The following is a 26,705-nucleotide window of genomic DNA, read 5'->3' on the forward strand; positions in this document are numbered from 1 at the left end:
TGTACACAAGTGGCACGGCACATGAACTAGAGACTGCTGCTGTATTACCCTTATGCTTGCATTTCTGCATACTAGGATAAGGGTGCACATGTTTGCATGCAGAGACACACGCCTGTGGAATCTGAAGGTGGGTTAGACAAGTAAATCGCCTGCTTGATAATGGATCTTGGTGCACAGGCTTTTGTAAAATTGTGAATGCACCTACACTGCCACATTTGCAATGCACCCACCTTTGGCACAACTAGGCAGAATAAGATTTTTTTTGCCTTGAGAACACAAGGAAATGAAAGCTATGTTAAAATACCAACAAGTCCTCTTTAAAAGTACATAGCAGTTCACAGAAGTTGTCATGAAAGAAGTAATAGCATCCCTTTAAATTTCAGCACCCACCTGTTCGAGACCGCCGCCTCCGGAAACACTGAGACACTTCTTCCTCCTCTTTCTCCGTCAAATATTCCCCATTCTGGTATTTGCGATTTTTCTGTCGCCTCCTTTTCTTCCGCCTTAACGTACCGTCTTCTCCTTCGTCTTCTGGCTCAGTGATGGCTGAAGCTTTCCCGGTGCCGAGGCCTCTGCTTGACATCTCCCAGGCATCCTGCAGCGGCGGGCTGATCAGTTCTGGTTCGGGCTCCTCCTTAATGTAGGCGAACCTGCGGGTCCGACACCCTTTGTATGATCTCCTTACTTTCCGCCTTTTGCAGGGGGAACTCGTTTCGTCTTCCTCCTCGGTTGGGAAGGTTTCTGCAGATGACGTTACGACGTCGGAGAATCCAAAGTTACCTACGGGCAAGGACAAGGGGGAAATTTAACATACATTAAATAGATAGAACATAGATGGACAAATTAAGAAGAAATAGGTATAGAATAAATGGGTTCATACGGGTGGTGGGAATGGTACCATGGTTATCGCTTCCTAACCACAATTAACCATGGCCGGCGAGTGGATGCCACTCGCAGCTACCCTATAGACCAGCCATGCTCAGCCAGGATTCAATGGTTCCTGAGCTGTGAGCGGCTGACCTCTCATCTTCCGGTGCCTACATAGGTCTTGAGCCAACGCCTGTACCAACAGCATGGCACCAGGGATCAATTTGTGTTAGGGCTGCAATCAGAAGATTAGTTCAGTTAACTACTAATGTAATGGGGATTCATTCCAATGAATTGGGTATAGCCGGGGTTTCCAGAGACCTGGAAATCAATGAAAGGGTTCCTCGGGGTAAAAGAATTTAGGAAATGCTGAGTGGGGCTGTGAACCATTCCCCCTCAACCTCCGATCCCCAGAACCTAAATGGGCACAGTGTTTACAGCTGCTTTTATTTTTATTTGGATAGAGCGGAGATCCTAACTGGTAATTAGTTTGATTGCTCCAGATGCCAAATACGTAATAAGCGCCTGGTCCGATCATTACCCACCCCTACAATCTATCAGCAATCATCAATACACTATGGGCTTCATTCAACAGTACCAAGCCCTGAGAAAGAGGGATCCTTTGAGCCCCCAAAATGCATTGGCTGTAAATGATAAAATTGCCCATTAAAATTTTATAGACTTTTTTACTACTTTTGGTGCTTCCTCCTTCAAACAGCCAATCCCTATTTAGGGTTTTTAATAATGCCTGGTGATTTTGTAATAATTTACCTACGCTTCCTTTATTAGTGACCACACAAGAAGTTAGAGTAAACAGAGAGACTGTATACCTTTCATATATTTCCTGTTGGAAAGGAAGGGAGGAAAATTCACCAAATGGGGACAAGTTCAGTAAAAAGAACCGAATGGGAGTGCAAACCTTTCCCATTCCTGGTTTTATTTTCTTGGAAAGGAAAGTGAGAAACAACCCCAAAATTAGGACATAATAGGAGCGGATATTTTACCTTTCCCCATTCTACCTGCTGGTATTGGAAGAACAGATAGGATCCCTGATATGGGGGAACAAACCTCAATAAGAAGCTGATCGAGATTCCAACCCTTCCCCACGTTCTCTCGATAGTCATTGGGACAGGAGGGGGTGGTATCGCCCATTTGAGGGTTCATTGAACAGGCAAACGATGCAAATGATGTACCCCACGCACGAATATGTTTGCCACGTGTTGGATCTGGTGGTAGATTGTCAAAATTTGGCAGCAACTGGGCATGGCTTGGCGAGCTCCACATCACCAATGGGCGCACTCTGATAATTGTCTCTGTGCAACATGACAATAGACATCATAATTCACCCCAGAAATGTTTTTAAGCTGGGTAGGAAAAAGCTGTAGGCGGGTAGTGGCCCCTGTATTCTAACCCAAATTTTCAGTAACCACCCAAAAACAGCCGGGTAGTTACAGAAAAGTGCCGAGGGGTGCGCCCAGCTAAAAGGGGCCGGGGAGAACACTGGACATATATAAAAGGAAAAGAAGGGGCTACCAGAGTGCTGTATATAACTTCCTGAAAATGGGATGCTGTGATGATGTCCACATGATGCTGAACCTCCAATGATAGGAAGGAAAACGAGACAAGCCCCCATTTCCATATTTATTCTTTAGTCCTGTTTTGGTGACAGCAGAATTTATGGGCTTTTCCATCACTTTCAGTCCCTATACAGGGTTTCCCAACCAGGGTTCCTCGAGTAATGAGCTGTTTGTGTCTCTCCGGTGACACCATTGATCTTCTTGGGCTATCTGTAAGGCTGAGATTCTTCCCAATGGCCAGCAATGTAAGAGAGATTCTTCCCCCTGACCACCACACCAATGTATTATGAGTTGTGGATCTAGTAATTATGAAACAGGGTCCCTAAAGACCTGAAAGATATTTCAAGGGTTTCCCTATGTTAAAAAGATTGAGAAGCACTGTTATAGTTTTAAGTCCTCCATTTGGGTTCACAGGCTGAGTGGATTTCTAACCCCTCACTAAGGTCCAAAAAAAAAAAAAAAGGATAATCACAGAAGCAGATACACGCTAGTGAGAGGTCTGTTTAACTTGTAAGAGGACCTACACGCATGCCGAATCTCAGCACTGCACACCATAGGTCAGCAAGGGACACCCCGGGACACCATCGGCTTTGTTGTTCAATAAAAATGCATCCATGACCACCATCTCCTCTCCCTCTTACAGCTAATACAATGACTATTTTATGTCTTTATTTTACCTGTCTGGCTGCGGGTTCTGCTTTTTAAGATGACGGGAATGAAGTCTCGGAAATTGTTTTTGGGTTTTCTCTCTGGTGTAGCTGCAGGAAAGAAAAAGAAAAAACAATGTTTCCAGGTGGATCAGATTTATTAGAGAATTGGAATTTAATTTGGATGAACTGGTTTAAAATATAAGATTTTAATGATTCCTTATTGCTGAAATGAAGGTATTGTGCAAAGCCGGTGCCTGACAGCCTCAATATGTCCCCCCCCCCCCACAATGTAATGTATGGGGGTGCAAAGTCGGTGCTGTGTTTGTCTCACCGCCCCAAGGTAATGTATGGGGGTGACAGCAGAGAGCAAATGGGGACAGAGTTTTTAGGGGAAAACTTTGGTGGACACATGACCATCACACCTACATGACGCGTTGGACATTTCCAGAACCATAAAATCAAGGTAAGTTCTTACTTTTTTTCGGGAAATACTTATAAGCTTTTTAAGATATAAGACTTTAAGATTTCAAAAAAGTCCATTTATAAATATTTTTATTATCTTTATACGAAGATTTACCCAAATTGTTTCACAATGGAATATATTACAAAATGAGTCATGGGTATAAGTAGATTCACACATTCTCCAATGGAATCCAATGTGTTTTGAGCAAAAAGCTGGGTGAATCTTAGGGGTGAAAATGTTTCAAAACTGACCCCCAAATGGGAATACACAGCACTATGCATGTGCAGCTCAGAGCCATGCAAACCTCACATTCATGAGTGGGAATAAAGTCATTCTTAGGCTGGGTACACATGTGCAATAACTGTGGTTGGAAAGGATCTCGCACTGTACATACAGCATCATTCTGCTCGATGGAGAGAGAAGAGGAGGGGACGACTTTCACTTTCATTATGATCAATCCTTGTTCGCTGATCCGCCATTTTGTCCGATATCAGCCCTGAGGCAATTATTAGACAAGAATCATATTACGTGTGTATGTAACCTTAGATTGTAAGCTCTTCGGGACAGGGACCGCTCCTCCTCCTGTGTATCTGTCGGTCATTTGTAACCCTTATTTAATGTACTGCGCTGCATAATATGTTGGCTCTATATAAATATTGTCTAATAATAATAATTCCAAGCAGAACAATCAAGAGACTGAAGACTGGAAGAAGACGATGAGAAGATGGAGCTCTGGTGAGTAGAGGACATCGCAGTGCTGGAGGAGATCGCTGTCTGCCACAATGAGGGATATGCCGTTACGGCCACAACATCCTATGAGTTACACAGTCCATAGACTCCAATATGCAGTTACTCCCCATTGGGTGAATAAGGACTTCCATTTCTACATATATACAGTGTTCTCCCCAGCCGCTTTTAGCTGGGCGCACCATCCAGCACAAATCATTGGAGGCAGCAGGGGCCGCAAACCCCTAGAAGCATCTAAATGTACAGCAACCATGCCGCCTTGCACCGCCAATCAAATGAACAGACGCGTTCAGTCCAATGTAAAACCGCTATACTGATAGTCCTGCAGAAGTCTCGGAGCAGCTCTATGTCAGCATTTTTATGGATGAATCTTTCACATACAAGTAAACACGAGGCATTCAAGCTGTACAAAATTTCAGCTCTTTCCTCCGCAGCCAACCTCCACATTTTAATGAAACTTTTTCTGCTATTTTTGTACTTTTTAACCCTCGCATGAAGATACGCACAGCTATTCTAGGAATTTGCTGTCATTTTATCACTGGGAAAAGGCACACATCTTTCATTATGTAGGAAGGCGACCAATGGAAATCATGTGACAATTATTAGATTAGTCAAAAAGATGATTATATAATAACTGAACTGGTAAAGGGCTTTGAACGGCCCCTGCAGTAACCCCCCCCCCCCCAGCTCAAACAGGCTCCTGCAACCGCCCCCCTTCCTCAAATCTGCCTCTGCAGCTCCCCCACTTCCTCAAATCTGCCCCTGCAGCTCCCCCACTTCCTCAAATCTGCCCCTGCAGCCTGCCCCACGTCCTCAAATCTGCACCAACAGCCTTGCCCAATTCACACTCCAGGTTCTACTCCTGGCCTAAAATAGATTTCACTCAATGTACATTAGATGCTGCAGCAAGTCGGATAGATCCCGCCTCATTTCATGGCAAGAGGACATCCAGAATCATCTGCCCCTCCCAGCCTCCTGGAGGTTTAGCATCGCATAGAGGTGGAATCTCGGGTGCTGTAAATTCCAATATAATGTCCTTTACAGAATAACATCATCCAGCCCACTATTTGCCTCTATACTGAAAGATCCTTCGGCCCTGATACTGGAAGCTACGTATAGCACCCTGCTGGCCCTCCCCATCATGATCTGCTCGAATTGCATAGAGAAGCATAGAAATCCCCAAGGTTCTAATCCAGCCAACTCCAATACAAAGTAACAACCTTAAACTGGAGTTATACTTAGGTTTTGGTAAACTGGATAGGGTTTAAAGGATGGGATTGCTGCTGGTGTCCCCACTGGGGATGAATATTTACACTTCCTGTTTCAGCGACACCAGGACTGTACCAAGCAATGTGAGAAAAGTCCCCATAATGCAGCAAAACGCCACATTTAGAACTGGCTTTCTTTTCTAAATTATTTCATCCCCAATGCTCCCCCTCCCCACCATATGCAAAGTGCCCTGGGTCTGCTACCCACTTCAAGCAACATTTTGGGGTGCAGTATTGTGCCCGGATTACAAATTCTGACCATCAATTCATCAATCTGTGGATAGCACATATGATTGCTTACCCCTGGCAGCCTACAATCCGGAGGTATAATGATGGCAGAAAGGATGCACAGTGGGGGGGCAACAAGGCCACTGCAAAATAACAGCCCCTGACAGGGGTAATTATTACAGAGCCTTCCTAGATTGTAAGCTCTTCGGGGCAGGGTTCTCTCCTTCTGTGTCACTGTCTGTGATTTGCAACCCCTATTTAATGTACAGCCCTGTGTAATATGTTGGCGCTATATAAATCCTGTTTATTAATAATATTAATCCAGACCAGGACAATAGGGGGCCGGGGATGTCATCAAGACAGGAAAGCAAATGATGACTATGAGGACAAACCAGGAGGACGGGCACTGGGTATTAAGGACTGGATTCACATGGATGGTAAGGAGGGGGGCAGTTACCACCTACTCAATAAATGGGGGCCAATTTGACTACCATGCACCACCAATCAAAGCCACACAAGCACTCATTCAGAAGCATGGAGCTGGCAGCTTCCAGCAGCCCCGGGACCTGGACCACACCTTCCTTGTAAACCCAAAGGTGGGTACACACCAACCAGGGGTGCATTACTGTGTAATATGTTGGTGCTATAAAAATACTGTTTATTAATATTATTATTATTATTATTATTATTAATAATAATAATCATCATCCCTTTTATTTACCTGGACTGCACAGAAAACTCCACAATGCATTGCACATGCAGTATTATCAGCAGCCCATGGCCAGGTTTGAGCACTGCAGGGGGATGCCATTCCAAACACATGGCACCAGAATGCATCTGATTGGCTGAGAATAAAACACTTCCTTTCTGCCCCCCTTTGTCTGACCCCCACTGGAGGGATTCACCATTAATTCCCCTCTTGACAGATAACAAAACCCTGACACCTCCTCCCTCTTCCCATAATAAAAGGTTGGGGCTTATCTATGAGGAATGGAATGTCCCTTTAAGTCAGCTTTAACCCTTCACACTCCTGCAGCCAATGAGGGGAAAAAGCCGATAAAGACTGTATGGGTTACAACAGATCTACACTGAAAACGGGAACTTGAAAAGATCGCTGGCTGCTGCAAGGTCGGCTTTTGTCGGACTGTAATGTCCCCGTTCTCTGCTGATCAACATTTGCAGCGCTTCCCTTCAAGGGAAGGCTAGAGGGCCCCCTTGCTGGGCAGACAGAGAAGCCGGAAGACCGCAACGTGTGGTATTAATAAACAAGTCTTTCTACATTGAATCGGAGGCTAAGGGACCGCCTTCTCCAACAGGAAGTGTGACTGGGGACACAGGAAATGGTGCTAACTGCCGACCGCTGACTCTTTTCTGTTAAGTAACATCCTCCTGATGCGGAATTCCTCTGCAATCACACGCTGCCAATAACTGAGCAGAGCTCTGCAGATCAAATCAGCAATACACACGCTGTATTGTCATTGTTTGCTAATTATTTGTTCTTTATTTAAAGCTTCCCCGCACGCCCCCCGTCAAAAAAAAAAAAAAAAAAGGGTCACCGAAGAATGATAAAAAAGAAATCTCAACACTGCAGGCCCCTTGCATGATTGGGGTCTGTGAATACAAGGGGTGACCAATCCCCTCTATACCTCTACTGTATTTCATATGATGGAGGATGACCCAGTAGCAATGGAGGGGCCCCTGGCCACCACTGCTACAGAGCTGAGTTTGATGGTTGGTTGGCGTCACTCCCCGATGAAAGGTCAAGGGGCCGCTCCTCCCACCGCGTTCCACAATGAGTATCAAATATACCTGGTAACCATAAACTCCCCACCAACCACATTCTCTTTTCTTACCCAGATCATATTCGGGATCCAGAGGTTCACTCTTGATCACCTTCCGCCTTCGTCTTTTGGTCCGGCCGACGGTTGGCTCTTTCTTGGACCTTGTGGCTTTGGGTTCCTTCTTCTCTGGGCTAGAGGATGCCGGTTGTTTTTTCCACTGAAATGGAGAAAGGACAAAGTCAGTGCATAGAAGGAGAATTAGTGGATGACGATTGGGCCTTCATGATCTCCGGCACAGAATAAGTAGAATTTAAAGAACAACTCCAAACGTTTCTTAGGTACAGACATTGCTGGGAAGGGATAAAAGTCCTGACATTTTTTGTTTCTGCATTCTGTGTCTCCTCCTGTCCAGTGAGAACAAAGGGAAGATGGGACCTCTGTTGTCTGTTTTCATGTAGTGTGATCTCCCCAGCACCTTTTAGCAGGGTGCACTGCCTGGCAGTTTTCAGTAATCATCTGTTTTTGGATTGTTACTGAAAACTTTTGTTCACAATACAGGGGCTGCAACCCACCTACCTTTAAAAAAAAACTCCAGGGATAATACCACAACAATTACTGCTCTCCTCAATACCGCAGGCAGAAAGAAAGCAACAACGAAATCGTGATTGGGTTGGGGTTCGGCTTTAAAGAGTGCATAGTTCAACCCCCAGAGGTCACATGACCTTTCCTATAAGACAATGCTCAGCCCTCAGCCATGGCTACATACACTCATAGGGGATGCAAAAATAAATGCCCCTGTCCTGGTTCTGATACCAGTCAATGTTGGAGCTGAGACAGGAAGGTCCAGCAGAGAGAGGGAGTGGGTGGATTAGGCAATTGTACATGTCAGGGCAATGCTGACATTGTCTCTTCATCCCGACAATATCTCGTTTAAACCATTTATTCTGCTGCAGTCTGCAAGACGCTCACCAGCTTTGTGCACCGCATTCACTTTTCTTCTTAATACCAAATACATTTATGGGGAACCTTTGATGGCTTCTGAAACCTATAAAAGCTTCTATATGGACTTATTACAAAGATTTAAACTTGAGTAAGGCACAGGAATTGGAACCAGCACACAGCCAGGGAAGTCAGAAAGGGCTAACCCCCCCCCAACTTCCCTAATAAGTGCAACCAGCAAAGCCAAGTTTTTCCCAACCAACCCAAAGTAAACCAAGCTGGACAGAAACAAAGCTGCATGACCTGATGATGGAAACACATCACTGACGGGAAACAGGAGAAATGGTGTTACATTATAAGCTGCAAAAGATCAAATAGTTCATGATTTGAACCATTCACCAACATAAACCTAAGATATTAATATTGCTGGAGACTGAAATGAACTGAAAGTCTCTCAGGGACTTGGAGATCTCTGCGGAGTTCCCAGGTCTGCACTCTTGCTATGCCCAATGAGGGGTTCCCCCTATCTCTGAGCCGAGTTCCAAGGTCTGCACTCATGCTGTGCCTAATATGAGGGGTTCCCCCTATCCCTGTGCCAAGTTCCCAGGTCTGCACTCATGCTGTGCCCAATAGGAGGGGTTCCCCCTATGCCTGTGCCGAGTTCCCAGGTCTGCACTCTACTGTGCCCAATAGGAGGGGTTCCCCCTATGCCTGTGCCGAGTTCCCAGGTCTGCACTCATGCTTTGCCCAAAAGGAGGGGTTCCCCCTTTCCCTGTGCCAAGTTCCCAGGTCTGCACTCTACTGTGCCCAATATGAGGGGTTCCCCCTATCCCTTGCCAAGTTCCCAGGTATGCACTCATGCTGTGCATAATATGAGGGGTTCCCCCTATCCCTGTGCCGAGCTTCTGACCTTGATTCACCTTCATTTACAATATGGAGAAAGCAATTGTAAAAGATGGAACACCTACAGTCTTGTCTTAGAACACTTACCTTCAAAATGTCCTTAAAATTTATCTAAACCCAAAAACAAAAATGAAAAATATTGCAGTTTTCCTATTCTTGGTTGTAGTGGCTGCATTTGTTTATATTTCAGGCTTTTTTCTGCTTTATATTCACCTAGTAATCCTGTGAATAACACTTCGTCTTCCTGTGTGGCCACACTCACTGCTCTACTGTATCCATGGAGGAAGTCATGGTTGTTACCCAGCATGAACTAAAACCCAGTCTGCCTTCCTTCATCTCCATTCATGGGGGAGGGGGATAGTGGCTTATGGAAGATGCAGGAGAATAACGCTTCCAGTCCACCTCTCAGGAAGTGACAAGGATATTGCATTCTGGTAGGGTCAATCTATACCTTTCAAAAATGTTCTGAAAATGGGATAAACAAATGCAGCCACCATATTTAAGGATTGGTAACCTGCAACATATTATATTCTAGTGTGGCCCATTCACACTAATGGATTGCAGTGTTCAACCCAGAAATTTTTTTGAGCCAGGTGGGAAGAAATTGTAGGCAGGTGGCAGCCCTTATATTGTAACCCACGTCTTCAGTAACCATCCAAAAAGACGGGTGGTAACTGAAAAATGCCGGGTGGTGCGCCCAGCTAAAAGGGACCAGGGAGAACCCTGTATTTTGGTAAAGCTTGCAAAATGTGAGCCTCAAGCCAATGCACATCTACAAAAGCTTCCAATACACTTGTGCTACAGCACACCGTAAGCTTATGTTGTAATGAGCGGTGGTGCCAAAAATACCGCAGGTGTGTAATTTTGTGTGTGTTGCCAGCTCTTTCTGAAATTCTTGTGCTGCCTTTATCACAGCACCACATTATGCACTAAAATGGGTGCAATAATACTGGGGTCCTATCACTGAGCAGCAGAATTATTGAAGACGTGCAAGCCTTTACCAACTGAAACCTCGTGCAATTCATAACATAAAGCCCCCAAAAACGAAGCGAAAGGACTATGGAGGCCATAATAGTGGTACAATAACGTATCACAAAATATTTGTTTAAAAAAAAAAAACTAAGGCTACAATACATACATCAGATGACTCCCGTCTGATAATTGGCTCAGGGCTGATATCAGACGAGAATCTTGCGTGTGTACAGCGCTCGTCGTCCAAACGACCGTCCTAGTGGATCCACTGACAAGGAACAATCATAATGAAAGTGCTGGGAAGAGAGCCCAGCGGGGTGCCGCTCCATTGTTTTCCCCCTTCCCTCTCTATAGAGCAGAACAGAGTTGTATGTACAGCGCTCGTTCATTCATCGTTCAGTCTTTTGTCGTTGGAAAGGATCTTTCAGATGAAAGATCGTTTCCAATGACAATTATTGCACGTGTGTATGCAGACTTAAGAAGGAGCTTTAATAACTGTACACCTACGAAAATCTTCAGGATCCTGAACAGAATATTGCAGTGTTCTCCCCAGCCCCTTTTAGCCAGGCGCATCACCCGGCACTATTCAAAAACCACACAACTGTTTTAGAATGGTTACTGAAGAGTTGGGTCACAATACAGGGGCTGCCACTCACCTACAGCTTCATCCCACTTGGTTTAAATAAAAATTCTGGGTTCAACACTGTATTGTGATGAGAAAACTATTGTTATTAAAATTGGTTGCAATACCAGCTTACTGACGCTTGAAGACCCCCATATAACCCAATGGCTGATTGCTAGGTATACAAGCAATCCAACCCTCTGCAGAAGTCCCAACATTTCAGGCCTGAACAATAGACTGTAAATCTACAATACCCTAAAAGGGTAAACGAATATCATTATATAACCTGATTACATGATTGTCATGAGAAAAGGTCATACAATGTCTTACAATCCCGGCACATACAAAACATGCTTATAGATCTCATCGGCATTACTCACCTTCTTTTTCACCGGTTCTTCCACGTTTTTATCCGCCTCATCTTTCTGCTTCGTTTTACATTTGGACTTGGATTGTGTGGTCTTGGTCGGCGTTATCTCCTCTGTTTGTTTTATACGTCCTCTCAGCCCCGGCTCCTTCTTCACCCGGGCCTTGACTTTGGTAATCGGTGGCATTTCCACAGGTGACCATGATGAATTGTTAAAGGTCGGCAAACGACCAAAGCTCTCCTCGTCCTCGTCTATCCTTTCGATTTTGACTTTGCTCAAGTCCACCTCTTGTACGCAGTTCGAGTTGTCCGACGTGTGTGCTTTTTTGTGGCTCCTTTTCCTTTGTGAAGAATCGGCCTTTAAGTCCTTTTTGGTGCACTCCTGAGCCGGCAGAGATAGGCCGCGGCTACTGTCTTTTGGTTGGGCCGCGGTCAGCTGGTCATTAGTCATGTACGAGGCCAAGACTTTGTTTTTCGGCTTGGCCTCGCCAAAGATCTTTCGACTGCAACCTAACTTTGGTCGAATCTTTTCGTCTTTACAGTTCGTTTTTTCAGAGGTTTTATTTAAATGGGGGCTTTCCTCTGCCCCCTGTACAGAATTTGCACTACAATCTGCTCTGTCCGTCACACCTGGCTGAGGGTATAAAACATTATTTCCTGCAGAAGGTTTTGGTGCAAGCAATGTTTTGTTTGTATGGGATTTATGCTGCTTTAATAGAGTCTCGCATGTCCTTGTCTTTGCTGACATGTCCTGCTCTGGAGCAGCTCCAGTGGAGTTTTTCAGTTGGGCATTAAGTGTAGATTCCCCTATATTTTGAGGCGTTGCATTGGACTCGGCTGGAAGAATGTTGGGGAATAAAGCGTATTCTGCAACAGGAAGTCTGTGAGGAGGACCTTGGTTTGAATGGAGTGTGCTTGTGGGCTGTAGGCCAATGGAAAGCAGTGATGTCTGATGGTACTGAGACCAATTAACTGGCAGAACCTGAGAATTGCTAGGCTTCCCGTTTAAGGGACACTTTGGGTGTACTGTCCCATGTCCAGATAAGGTCCACTCCTTCGACGGACATACAGAGTTCACTGTAGCAACACGTCCGATAAGATTTAGTTTTTCGGTGGATTGCTGGCTATCGACGTTCGCCTGGTTGTTTTTCTTGCTGCACGACCCTGAGTTCTTTGGCTCTCCCTGGTCAATGATTGAGATAGGTTCCTGCTTTGCCAGATGGCGGGAGTCTGTGTTAAGGCTCAACTTTGAGTCTTTGTTTAACAACACAGAGGCAGGCACTGGGTTTGCCACCCCTACGTAGGTACCAGGAATGGTACTAATAAGAGCAGTAGAATTTTTCATCCAGGACCCAGACGCTAGTTGCGTTGACCCCGGATCTCCATTTCTTAAGAACTCTGGGAACATGACCAGTGGTGCCCCCCGTAAAGTCTGGTTAACACTGCTGCTGGTGTTTGGCGTGAGCCGCTGGGAGGTACAGTCAGACCTAGACAAGACGTTGGTCTGGGAGACTTTGCCACTGGTGTGCACCGGCGTTAACACTGGCATGGGAGGTGTCTTTCGTTGGTTTGACGGGGCATGTTTATGACGGTGTGATTTGGAGGACAAGTCCAAAGGCATTTCATAAGCATCTGGAGAAGACACCATTTCTCGCTCCAGCTGCGGTGGGGACTTTAAAGGGGACACGGATGAAGAAGAGGAATCGCTTTGAGGTTCTAGGCTAGAAGGTGTTCTTGAATACGTTGTGAGGGCGATAGGGCTTACACTGACGATGGGAAGAGTGGGATGTGCAGACAGAGTTTGTAAAGCTGTTAGTGTGGAGGACGTTGTGTTTGTTGTGGCCGGGGAGCTTTCGGTGGTAGGGATGACACTATTGCTGTTGGTGAGGGTAATGGAAGGGACTATGCTAGCTGGTTTATTGGATTCTGTAGAAGCCACTTTAGGGTCAGTGGTTAAGGGTCTTCCCAGAGGAGGGTTAAAAGCATGGGTGTGTATGTCTGAAGGGGTCTGAAGTAGGCATCGCTCCTGCAAACATGCGGGCAGCATGGGAAGGGTCAGCGTCTGAGTAATGCCAAACGTGGTTGGTAAGTTAGCTACACTGAGAGGCTGTCCACAGTTGGCGGGAGGGATGTAAACTAGGGGCTGGCTTGGTGCTAAGAGGGTACCGGTTGGAAAGGACAGAGGAAGCTTCTGTACGTTAGGGACCTGAGTGGCAGAGAAGCAGATTCTGCTCATAGTCAACGGAGTAAAAGTGCCAAAGCTGGATGAGACTACTGTGTGGGAGGCCTCCACAGGCTGGCCTGCAATTTGTAATCCAGGGCCCAGTACAGACTTTTGCTTTGCTGAAGAATCTGCATCCGCAGGCCGGAGGGCAGGGGGTTCCATGCTCGCTGTTTTCTCCTGTGCCGGAGCCTTGGCAGACTCCACTTTTTTAGCATGTTTACTTGAAACTGTTTGAACAGTTGTATCCAGCATGTTAGCGGCTTGCTTGGCCTCATGAGCTCGTGTCTTAACTCTGGATTTTGCCAATGGTGCAGCTCCAGCAGGCTCGGAGACGACAGGGTCTGGGGGTTTTTCTTCTAGTCGCTGACCAGCTCCAACTTGTGAACCGCCATCTTCCCGCAGCATCAGGGCATCACTTTGGTTGGGTGCTGGTACTATATCCACCTGAAACCAAACACAATAAAATCAGCCAATATCAAAAATGAAAAAAAAGAAATTCCTGTGTTCAACCCAGAATTTTTTTTGAGCCAGGTGGGAAGAAATTGTAGGTGTGTGGCAGCCCCCGTATTGTGACCCAACTTAAAAACAGCTGGGTGGTTACTGAAAGGTGCTGGGTGGTGCCCCCAGCTAAAAGAGGCTGGGGAGAACACTGCCTTCACTTTACCAGCCTAAAATTGAAGTTCATAAATTTTTTCATATAGTTCTTTGTGCCAAAATCAGGGGATGATGTTCTGATTGCTAATCAAATAAACCCCAGCTGTGAGGGGCAAATATTTGTCAATTTCTGCAGTCAGATGGTTTTTACATTAAAACCAACATAAGAAATCAGAAACATTAGAAAATACCTGATTGTTTAATCATATTAGCATATCACCTCCCAACGTCTATATATATTCTTCTGTTCCAAGAGCTTAGTATGGCCCTTGGAAGCATTTTCAATGTGTTCCTAGGAAGGTTGACGTTGCATGCAGGCCACCCTTAGATAGCAAACGTGATGGTGAACCTCAATGACAACTGCTGAAAATACTTCCTGAGGGAGCCGGTTCCACATAAGGAAGAATCCCTTCCTTATCAAGAGCTTGTCCTTGTAATGATCTTAAAGTGAATAGTTGGGAAGGGAGTCCTCTATGTGGACCATTTATATATTTATACAGGGTAATCATATCCCCCCTTATACGTCTCTTCTCAAGGGAGAATAGATTCAGTTCAGCAAATCTCTCCTCATAGCTGAGCTCCTCCATTCCTTTTATTAGTTTAGTTGCCCTTCTCTGCTCTCTCTCCAATTTCACAATGTCCTTTTTTGGTGCCCAGAACTGGACTGCATATTCCAGATGTGGTCTGACCAATGCTTTGTACAGGGGCAGAATTATGTCTCTATCCCAGGGAATAAATATAAAATACTTGCCTATCCTCCTGTGACGTCATCCACCTGCTGATGAGTTCCCTGGGAATGATGGGCACTCCAAATCTCCCGTGAGAAGAAGCCATTGGTAAGAGTTCTTTCAATCTCAATAAGAACACTTCTTCAAACTTCCTCTAAGAAACATTTCTCCATTCGCCCTCCCTCATTGAGACTACAGCAAATGTTTAAAGTTTCTTTTTGTACTTTTAATTTATCTGTCATAAACCCTTTTGAAACTAAAGAACATCTCCAGCATTGCTCATGAAATCCCCACCTAAGAGAGTGTTGCAAAACCCTTCAACGTGAGCCGCTATAGTAGGTAGGAAACACACAGCTCCTGAGTTCACCGGGTACTTTCCAGAGATGGACAGAAGCAAGTGCTTTGTACTTACCACGATGGGTCATGTTGGAGAATCTACGGGAAGTGCAGATATCTAGTAAGCAGCTCTGCCTGAAGAGTGTCCCCGGTCCCCTAAGAACGCTTAGCAGAGGTCAGACAGTGGAAAGACACAGAATATAACCTACTAAAGTTCTTATCCAAAGCTTTAGTAGGTTTCCAAAAAAAGTTAATTTTCTTTCATTTAAACTTCCCTTCAAACTTCTTTCCTCCATTTTCCATTCTCATCTACATGCAAAAAAACAACTGTTTTCAATATATACCCTACATTGGAGCCAATGATGTAATCACTGGAAGGATAAAGCTTCACGGTCACATTTGACTGACGTGTAGGAGGATCAGATGTGGCCATTTGTCCAGTGGCAAATAGGCAGCAAAAGAAGGCAGAACCTGCAACGATATACTGCTGACATGGCTGTGGAAAGGCACTGCACGACCAGCAGATGCCAGACTACATTTCCCAGTATTCGTGCACTAGAAACCATGGGCCTGATTTATTAAAGTTCTACAAGACTGGAGAAGGTAGACTTATCATAGGTGAACCTGGATGATCCAGCAAATCAGAAAATGGATTTCCTGGGCCGTATCTATTCCAGGTTTGCTGGATCCTCCAGGTTCACTCATGATAGCAGTGTTCTCCCCAGCCCCTTTTAGCCGGGCGCGCCACCCAGCACTTTTCAGTAACTATTCGGCTGTTTTTGGGTGGTTACAGAAGAGTTGGGACACAATACAGGGGCTGCCACCCACCTACAGCTACTTCCCACAAAAAGGGCAGGGGATGTGAAACAGTTGCAGCTACACAATGGGTTGCTAAGTATATAAGTTCAGTTTAAAGGTCATACCTATAAATTTATACTAAAAAATGACTGCTTTATGAATTTCATTTTTTTGGATTTTAGGTTAATTGGGCTTTCATTGCATTCTGTATTCTTAGGGAAATTCCCCTCCCATACCACATCCTGTCAGGACAGGAAATGATGGTAAATCTCTGCCATGGAGACACAGACAAAAAACTAATCTTTTTATTGCTCGTTGAGCCTTCCTGGACTGATGACAACCTGTAAAGAATGAAGAATTGCCATCCTATAGGGTTTCATAATGCTTTCAGAGAACTCTTTTCTTTCGTTGGCCATATTTCTAGATCCCTGAAGTAGGGGGGAAAGCTCCCTGAAAGCTTCAATTATGAAACCTTTACAGTTGGCATTAAAGCAGAATGCCACTGTTACAGCATCCTGCTTCCTTCATATCCTCATGGTTAGCAGGACAGAATTTTCTTTTGCTGCTGCCGGTCTTAAAGGGAACTTTCAGAAAGTGTTACTCATCTACTGAAGTTTTAGCTATTGCTTTAAATTTCTCACATAGAATATCAATGCACTTGCAAGTATGTAGGTGAACCTGTGCACTCCTGTACCTACATCTGTAAGATCATCCATGGATCTACTGCCTGGACTAAAATTTGGTGATGCTCAGTGTTCTCCTTGCTGAAGAGAAGGCTATACCTGAGGACCTGCAGTTCAAAAAATAACCCTGCTTTCTTTATTTTGTCAATTTGTACCTTCCTAGCTGGCAAGCATGCTAAGGCATGAACAAGGCATGCTAAGTCAGTAATGGTGAAAAGAAAGACCACCAACTGAACGACTGCAGCCAATACTAGTGACCAGTCACCTGCACCCCATTTGCCATTTTTGAGCACAGCTTCCATACTACAAGTCTTCTTTAATACTCCAACTTGCATAGGTCACCATGCTCCCCCACTGAAGGTCAGTACAAACAATAAAGTTTTGCAGCTGGAGATTCAAACTAATAGATTTCCGTACTCAACCCACAAAATATTTTAAGCTGGCTGGGAAGAAATTGTAGGCGGGTGGCAGCCTCTGTATTGTAACCCACCCAAAAACAGGCGGATGGTTACTGAAAAGTGCAAGGTGGTGCACCCAGCTAAAAGGGGCTTTGGAAGAACTGGGACCTAGCACAAAGAATAGTTAACAACATCATACAACACCTGTGTTGCATTTTTACTTGAAACAAAAGGTCTATCACAGGCAAGAAAATCTAGGACCTGCATTGACCTTTAGTGGCAGAGCCTGGGGAGCTATTGTAGTCTCCAGGGTGCCTCCTGCTTGTGATTCCCCCTCCCCTCTCTATAACACCGTGCACACCACTCATCTTCTCCACTGTCATACAAAATGATAAACAATGATCACTTTGAGCGACAATTATTGGGTGACTGTACAAGGCTTCATCTAAATATCAGGTGTGATTGGATTGCAACACGTTAGATTTTTCTCATTGGAAAGGATCTTTCACAATCGTTTCCAACAACAAAAAGACTGAAAGATGCATGAACATGTACTTTACATACAGCGCCGTTCTGCTCTATGGAGAGGGGAGAACGAACGAGTGGCACCACACTGCTCTCCCCTCAATTCACTTGCATTGCGGTCCTTCTTGAATCCACCAGGACGGATCCATTAACGACGTCAGATGGTTGCTGTACACACGTCAGATTCTCATCCGATACCAGCCCTGAGGCGATAATCAGACGAGAAACATCTGACGTGTGTACGTAGCCTAAGTTTGGATAATATTGTGGCTTCTCATCTCCCTTAGACTGTGCACAGTGTTCCCCTGCTGTCATACTGCTAAATAGTTTTAACTTCATTGCTCCAGAATTAGAATAAGGCCTAAGAATCTGAAGCTGGTGCCCAGCCAACAGGGAATGGAAAGCTGTTATACGTCTTAACATCAGAATTCAGGATTTTCCTCATCAAGAACAGCTGTGGTCATTAATGAGCCAGCAGCAGATTAAACTGTTTGAGCGAGATGAGGACAATCCTGAAAACACGACCGGTTGGGGTACCTGAGCATTGAAGTTGAGCCAATATCCTTTGACCCAGACAAAAAAAGGGAAGGGATTAGTTCTTTTGGATGTTGCATTGCTCAGATAAAGCTTACCTTGGAGAGGACACTGCTTACACAACGCTCTTCACACCCCAGGGGCTGTGTGCTGCTCGATTTGGATTCTTCATCAGAGATAGGCGTCCTTCTGTCCAAAACAAAAATGGGAAAATTACAGTTGGGGCGCCAATGAGATATTAAGGATTAAAAAGATGAATATGGAAGGATATGTGGATGCAGTAACAAACACATCGTAAAGAATGGCAAGGGGTAATAGGTGTGCCAAAGTTCCAGAGGCTGAAATGAGATCCAGGGTGCCGAGCCAGTGTAAAGTGCTTGCCAGGGTGCCAGTGGCAGTGTAAAGCGTGTGCCAGGGAGCAGGAGGCAGTGTAAAGAATATGCCAGGGTGCGGGAGGCAGTGTAAAGTGCTTGCCAGGGTGCCGGGCCAGTGTAAAGTGCTTGCCAGGGTGCCAGTGGCAGTGTAAAGCGTGTGCCAGGGTGCAGGAGGCAGTGTAAAGCGTGTGCCAGGGTGCAGGAGGCAGTGTAACGCGTGCGCCAGGGGCAGAGTAAAGTGTGTGCAAGGGTGCTGGGGGCAGTGTATAGTGAGTGCTGGAGTGCCAGGGGCAGAGTCAAATGCATGCCAATGTCTGACATGTGCACCATAGTAGTAGTGGAAAGTGGTGGCAAAAAGTGATGTGTGTTGGAGAGTGGGGAGGGCCAGAACAGAAGGGGCACTAGTGACCATGGGGTCATACTTTGGCAGACAGAAGCCCCATGATGGGGAACAGAGGGATGAATGCAGACATGGGCAGCAGTGTGGTGGCACAAAGTGAAGTGCCATTTGGTGTGGTACTGGAGACTTTTGTGCTGCTGTCCTTCCATAAAAAGTCATTACTTTATTCTACGTAACCAATGAGGGTGCAAACATGAATTTGGTGTAACAATCTCAACATTCAGTAACACGGACATCATCTGCATCTCACCTGTCCTCGTTAATGCCACACATGCGCACACGGTCGGCACTGGTCCAATTGTGCACTCCGCTGTAGAGCGGGGCGGCTGATATCATGGCAGGAGGCTGGGCTGCTGGAGCTGCCAACCGAGTGTGCAGCTCCCCTGCCCTCCTCCTCGGTGTCCTGCGCAGATTCCACCTGCTGGAAAACAGAAAAAGCAAAGCTTAGTAAAAGACCAAATGACACTCTACAGACAGTGATTAACTCCTTAAAGTGCATCTCCAGCTAAAACCTATTTTGCCACAGATAAGAACGTCTTAAAGTTTGCACTGGTATTGAGAGCTCCATTTAGTACTGCAGGTAATTACAAAAAGGTTAGGGAATCTGTCATTTTAATCTCACTTCATTTTAACAGGGTCACCATAATAGGAAATAAGGCAAAAATCCACCTAACGTGGCTTCAAACAACAGAGGTTCCAACTAGAGAAGTACCCCTTCCGTCTCTGATGTATCACCCGAATATTACATGAAGGAAGCTTGGCACAGCAAAGAATGGGGGCTCCACACACATCAATCAACTTTAATTATGTGGGGGGTGGGCAATTAGAATAAATTACACACATGCATGCACCAACCAGAAGAATGAAAATGGATCTGGAAAACGAATGGTTATTGCAATAATGATTGTAATGGTTGGCATACACTTGAGTAATTTTCTCATATATTGCTGTTGCAAAAAAGTTTCCACTCCCCAGCTTTCTCCCCGACCCCTTTTAGCTGGGCAAACACATCGCTGTTTTTGGGTGATAACTGAAGAGTTGGGTCATAATACTGCCACCCATCTACAATTTCTTTCCACCCAGGTTAAGCACTGCTCCCATGGCCCACACATCTCCAAAAACATTCAATCAGCTCCTCCAGGAACTCTTCATGGTTTGTGGAAAATAAGCACCAAAATCAATGCGTATCATGGCTGCTGGGTGTAATTTGGTTGCAGGAATGTGAATTAAACTGATGCATCTAAAAAAAAAAAAAATGGCTGCTATTAAGACTGAAAGTCACTTTGGTCTACAAAAAGTCTCTTCAAGGGGCCTCAGAGGTCCCTTTAAACCTCCAGCAGCGTGCAGGAAAAGCTGCGCTTTTGTGTCTCGGGAGTGCAGAGGGCCCAGAGGGAGATTTTTAGGGGAGGTTCGGGGCTCTGAAACCTGAGCCGGTTTAATCTCACCCCTCCCAGGCAATGACAGGACTTGACGCCCGATGTGCCCGAGACGAGCGCACTTCCTCTGCCGCCCCGATGTGCCCGAGACGAGAGTGCTTCCTCTGCGAAGTTGCGTGATTTTAATAACACAAAAGAGCAAACAAGCAAGTGTTTGGCGCTGGGAAGGAACAGGAAGCAAAGAGCGGTATTTACGTATACAGCTATCCCTCGGAAAATCAGCGCACATTTCCAGTCAGACATTTAAAAAAAAATTCCTCCAAGGATACAAGGAAAGCAACCCCAGATTCAGCTTCTTCACGATGACGGAATCAGATCAGGCGACCGGGACACGACCCGCATCTCCTGCGCTCAGCCACACCTAGCTATCTGTAAACACGGCGCGCTCGTTCTGAGATTGGCCAGCTGCTGCCGATCGCGGGGTTATTCCTACGCTGGCGCTGTTAGCGTTGGGGCCGCATCGCAATAACGATCCTGGCCGAAGGCTTCGCTGCAAACCTCCGAGGAAATATTCATCTTCTCCGCGTCGCCGCTTGTCAGGATTGCTGCGAAATGTAAGTCGCCGATGGAGATGTGACATTTCGCACATTCAGACAGCAGGAGAGCGAAATCTGGAGGGCTCATTTGCACCTTTCCTTTCTGCTGCGTTCGTTAAGAAGTCAACGCATCAGAGTGAAAAGCAGACGTGCAACACTTAGAGCGCAGGATGAATGGTACTACGTTTTTTCCCTCTAAAAGTGCACATGGCTATTGTAATCAAAAAACGCCACGACGCATGTATGGCGTGTTAGCTTGCGTTAACCAACTCCATTGGTGGAAACAGGGGAGCTTTATTCTCCCGGTGACTACTTCGTAGCCTCTGTTGTTGCTTGCTAAATTAGGAGGGGAATTCTAGCCAATGGAGTCACGGGGCGGAATAAAAACTTGATGGAATTTTAACCCCCACCCCAGCAGCAGCAGTGCTCACAAATCAAGGACCTGAAGCCGGAATGGTATAAAGGGCTCCGTAGTGACAGGTCCTCTTTACTCGGCACGTCTGCCCCCCCTTCCCATTGCAGAGCTCATGCTCCTGTCAATAACAGGGTCGCGCCCCCAGAGTGACCTCAGTGGCAGGAATGGTTGCTGACCCCACAGACCCTTACACCAAAGCTCTGCTAAAGGCAAGTTAACCCCTTTGTGACGGTTTGCACGCACGAGTCAAAGTTTGAGCATGTCATGTGACAACGCCCTCCAACAATTACTTATCTACAAAAGAGGATCTACCTGAGGTCTTAAAGCAACAGAGTCCTGAGTCAGGAAAGGGTTAACACCGGCCATGCTACTTTTTTTGTTTGCAGTTTTTGCCCCATGTGAAAGAATTCACATGAGAAGCTGCAACAGGAAATGAGGACAAATGTGCTAGTGACAACTGGAAATTTGCTTTCTGATAGGGGGTCACCGGGAGGCCTAAAGATTTGATGGGATGGGGGGCAAGACGCAGATGCGATGCTCACCAGTCTGACAATGAAAGTCAGGAGGAAGAATAAAGCTGGGGCACTGTATGCACAGAACACATGACTCATATATACAATTACAATCTATACATAGTAACAAGCTAATCTCCAGGCACTCCGATTCATATATATGGGAGATTACCTGCCAAAGAATTAGTTATTGTGTCCATTCAGTGCTAAGGTTTACACAGCTCTGTCCGGCACAGGAGACCTGAGTTTCCTCTGCTATAGTTCAGCAACATTTTCAGGTCTTGCCCCTCCAACAAAGGAGAAGCAGCGGACTGATAAACTCATCTTTCTGCTCTCCCCCCTAATCAGCGTGTCACCTGCACAGCAGCAGCATCGGCTCCTTGCGCTGCTTCTCCTTTGCACAAAGCTGCGCTGTCCAGGAACTGCAAGAGGCAGATAGAAAGTTAAAAAAAAATCTATAAACGATTACAGATCTGCACGGATGCGTCCGCAAAACACAAAGGCTGCCTAATAACAGCCCCCGATCTCCCGAGGATGAGCGCCTCTGGCAGCAGCTCGTTATCATGTGGGGAGATTGGCCAGCTTACGGGAAACTCTCACAGCTGCGACGACACAAAACGAGGATGGGTGAGGGTTCCCCCCGCCCTTTGTTCTCCCGCAGATATCTTCCCGTCTGTGGCCGCCCTGCAACTCACTGTTTATATCCGCGAAGACTTCAGCTACAAAACCCTTTCCTGCGAATTCTCCTTTAAGCGGCAGCAGCCTCTGATGAAACGGAGCGACGGTAACGATTAGCTGATCTAAGCCGTCCCCTTCGCAGGGTAGCAGCTACGCATATCCTGCTTTACTGAGCGCTCACTAATCACAGATGGCGTGCCGATGGCCAGCCGCTTTAACCCATTCATCAGGCGCTGTCACATCTTCCCACAGCACAGGGGGCGTCGAGACCGGACCATCAGCCCAGGGAGCGTCACGCAGATCTACAGGGTACTGCCGCTCCACTGCCGCCGTTTGTCATGGATCTGCTCGGGCTCCGACGCTTTTTATTCTTTACTCGCATCGAAATCTTTAAGATGGAGATTTGGCTCATCCTATGAAACCAGCACCAGGGGTTCAGGGCCCTGGCAATCGCATGAAGGTTTTGGCAGGACGTTGGTGAAATGCATTGGTGCCAACGGGGGGAAGGTGAAATCAAAGAAGAAGCCAGGTCTTAAAGCAGAAAGTTTCATTTTTCCGAATGTTCAGATCGGGCCGGTAATTATTGCAGAATGAGACATACGAGGACCCTTCTGTAATAATGAATCCTACCTGCATGATCTCTCCTGGTCGCGGGCAAAAAACTGAGGTGCGCATGCATAGCGTGCAACAATCCCAGGTTCCCATCCCTGCAAAAAATGAACTTCCACACACCTGCGCGGGACTTATGTAATCCTGGCCCGGCCAATCAAGATGGCCAAAGATCGCAAATAAGCAGTGAAGAAAGAAGAAGGCTCCCTGCAAAGTGGCGGGAACAGGTAAATAATGCGGGTTTAGTGCTGCATTGAATGCGTTATTAAAGCTCTGTTCAACTATACCAGACCTGCCCGGTGCCAATAAACAGCCCCTTGTCCGACTTGTAATTTTACATTTTTTATAGTGACAAAAAAAAAAAACCGACAGCAGGGAGGGGAATGCAACCAGATTGGTATTCAACCCAGAAATTGTCATAGGCGGGTAGAAGCCGTAGGCGGGTGGCAGCCCCTGCTCAGTAACCTCCCAAAAACAGCGGGGTGGTTACTGAAAAGTGCTGGGTGGTGCACCCAGCTAAAAGGGGCCAGGGAGATCACTGCATGCAAATAACGAAATGGACAAAAAAAGAACACAAACTACAAACAAAAATCGCCTTTTGCCCTGATGATCTTGCAGGACCCTGGAAGTCGGTGATCTAATTTCATCCGCTGCATTCAGGAAATGCGATTGTGTGTTGGGGGCCAAACTGCTCCATTCACCTGTGTGTGTCTGTATTCACTTTCTATTCACCAGCTGTCTTTTATGGCAAAGATTTTGAGATAAAATTGTCAGGGATGATTTCAAATGCATGGCGATGAAATATGGAGCTACGGATCTCAAAGGGAACTTGCGGTGCGTTTCCTATAATATCAGCAATCTGCCAACAATGATTTCAGCTGCATTGGAGCAACTGAGCGTTCAAAATAAAAGGCATTTTGGATCAATGTCAGCCCTCGTTTTTTAATATTTGTAAACCGAGACCAGAAAATGTTCCCTAAAATCGCATTTCTGACATTGGAATCTAAATATGACCATCGTCCAATACAATGCCAATACAATGCCGGGTGTCTATTTATGGGGGGGTAAGTAAGACCTTCTCCTCTTATCCCCTCCATGCATGCTAGCAGGCCCAAGATGGGGAAATGAGTGTGGGGGGGACAATGTCTTCGCCCAACTATGGACCTCACACTGAGGTTCCCTCGGGAGTTGCCACGTTTGGTGACCCCGGCCCCTTTTAGCTGGGCGCACCGCCCGGCACTTTTCAGTAACCCCCCCGGCTGTTTTTGGGCGATTACTGAAAAGTTGGGTAACAATACAGGGGCTGCCACCCACCTACAGCTCCTTCCCACTCAGCAAAAAACTTCTGGATTGAACACTGGAAAGGGCAGGTTCTTTTTAATAAGGACATTGATGGCAGGATCTTCAGCCTTCAGAGCCCTCAAACCAATCACATTGCTAAACCCCAAAATTTTTTTAAGCTGGGTGGGAAGAAGCTGTAGGTGCCTGGCAGCCCCGTAATATGTACAGCCAGGTGGTTACTAAGAAAGTGCCGGGTGCTGCACCCATCTAAAAGAGGCTGGGAGAACACACCAATCAGCAAAAAGCCCTCCATGTCCCCTTGTATTAATTTGTAAAAGCGGGGACACCACCAGCGTAGGGCGATATAAAGAAATCAGCAGGGGGGCAGCTCGCAGTTACCTACAACCCAAAAATGGCTGCAGTGGGGCGATGCTTTAAGTCGCAGATGATTTCTCCATCGCAGGAAAGCCGCGCTCTCCAAATCTCTGCCGACGCATAAAACAGAGCGGTCGCCGATAAAACGGAGCGATCACCCACCTGTGAATGCACCTCGTGTGGCCTCTGGGAACCGCTATCGACAGCGTGACGGCTTAACCGCCTCTGCGCTGGTGGCTGCGTTGGGGCAAGGTCGGCGCCAGGCATGCATCGCGGAGACAGAACATGTGCAGAATGCTTTTCCTTCCTCCCGTGTGATAACATTCCCTCCTCAGCAGAAGCTCCGCCACCTCCGCTCCCTCCCTATTTATCTCCCTCGCACACAAACCTCGCAGGACCCGACAACCCCCCCCCCCACCACCACCCATCGCTCGCAAACTGAAAGCGGATTTCGTCACTGCTGAACAAATGAAACTGCCAAATCTTTGCCATAAATGACGTTGCATTCTGATGGAGGCATAATTGGACGTTTCACAGCGCGGAGACGCATTGGTTGCAGGAGCCAAAAAAGAAAAAAGGAAAAGGACGCGGAGGCTGAGAACTCGGACATGCAAACGCATTGATGCTGTAATCATCAGCCAGAGAGACGCCAGGCACTGTGACACGTATAGACGGGCTTTTTTTAGTGCATTTTAACGCCAAGTGCGCCAGGTCAGTAGTGTCATCAGCTGTCCCCGCATCCCTATTGGCTAGTAAGGCCGCCTATCACACTAATGGACCAATAGTGTGACTCAAAAGGTGGTGCAATCTACAACTCGCTAGTTATTAAACATTAATGAACCACTGTCTTTCCATCTTCATTTGCGGCTCTGTGCTGCGGATCACCTGCAACCTCTTTGCAGCCATTTCCTGTCTAAAAGCACTCCAGTGATGGCCGCATTTTCAGGACCATGTCTGTGTAATAAATCACTTGGGTGACAACGCAGAAGCATGGCTGGGAGATATGAACAGAGCGTTGTCACTCTAAAATAGGAAGTGCCTGGACAAGGATCTTCATGGCAGGATCAGAAGGGATTATTTTTAAAATTTCAAATTTGTTCAATGTAGATAAATTGCTACAGGACGATGATCACACTGGTAGATTTGGAGATAAATCGCCATCCCATGAAATACCGCAGTTTCCATTGCCACTGACGCATGTGTGGTAAATGACAGATCAAAGGCATTTGTTCAGCAGGGGTGCTGACTGCACAGACGGATACAGTCTGTAAAAATATAAAAATGGCAAACGACACCAATCCCCGGTAAGAGGCGGTAATGGCTGCGGCTTTGCGTTGTCATCGAGATAGATCGATAGGCAGAAGAGACGCCGTCACCTCCTGACACCTCCATCTGCCCGCAGTTAATGACAAGAGAGCGTTAGTGCTGTCACTCAGCAAACGTCAATGTCACCCCAACGCCGGCGAGGACGAGTAGTGAGTGACGTGCGGGGACGCAGCACCCGGTGACAGCAGCGCAGGGAAAGGATCTTAGGGAAATTAGGTAAATCATTGCCATGATGAACGGCAGAAAACTGCCCCCCAGGGGCAATCAGAGGATTCACTGAGCACCAAGAGTGGGGGGGGGCAGAGAAAGATTGGCGAGTGGAGACCTACAGGAGGAAACAGAGAGAGAGCGACATGCCAAGGAGAGAGCGGGCGAGAGACAAGCCAAAGAGAGAGCGGGTTAGCGAAGAGGCAAGGGAGCGAGCGACAAGGCAAAGAGAGCAGATGAGTAACGAGCCAAAGAGAGAGCGGGCTAGCGACGAGCCAAAAAAAGGGCGGGC

At 46.4% G+C, this 26,705-nt stretch overlaps 1 protein-coding gene across 7 annotated transcripts in view; it reads right to left on the reverse strand.

The window, feature by feature from the left end:
- The window catches only part of BCORL1 (BCL6 corepressor like 1), a 66,020-nt gene that overhangs the window by 11,599 nt on the left and 27,716 nt on the right, over positions 1-26,705 (reverse strand). For 3 of the 7 annotated variants that reach the window (XM_072431448.1, XM_072431449.1, XM_072431447.1), the window contains exons 2-7: positions 19,289-19,459; positions 18,363-18,453; positions 11,398-14,052; positions 7,654-7,798; positions 3,122-3,202; positions 391-780 (exon numbers count right to left, since the gene is read on the reverse strand). In XM_072431448.1, coding sequence (XP_072287549.1) covers positions 391-780; positions 3,122-3,202; positions 7,654-7,798; positions 11,398-14,052; positions 18,363-18,453; positions 19,289-19,374 — 3,448 coding nt within the window. In that variant the 5' untranslated portion in view covers positions 19,375-19,459. Of the gene's footprint in view, positions 1-390; positions 781-3,121; positions 3,203-7,653; positions 7,799-11,397; positions 14,053-18,362; positions 18,454-19,288; positions 19,460-22,109; positions 22,263-22,632; positions 22,829-25,042; positions 25,192-26,705 lie in introns of those variants that run through there. The other 4 variants (XM_072431451.1, XM_072431452.1, XM_072431453.1 and 1 more) reach the window with 4 other exon arrangements.

This window comes from Pyxicephalus adspersus, chromosome Z (genome assembly GCF_032062135.1).
Source record: "Pyxicephalus adspersus chromosome Z, UCB_Pads_2.0, whole genome shotgun sequence".
Lineage (NCBI taxonomy): Eukaryota > Metazoa > Chordata > Amphibia > Anura > Pyxicephalidae > Pyxicephalus > Pyxicephalus adspersus.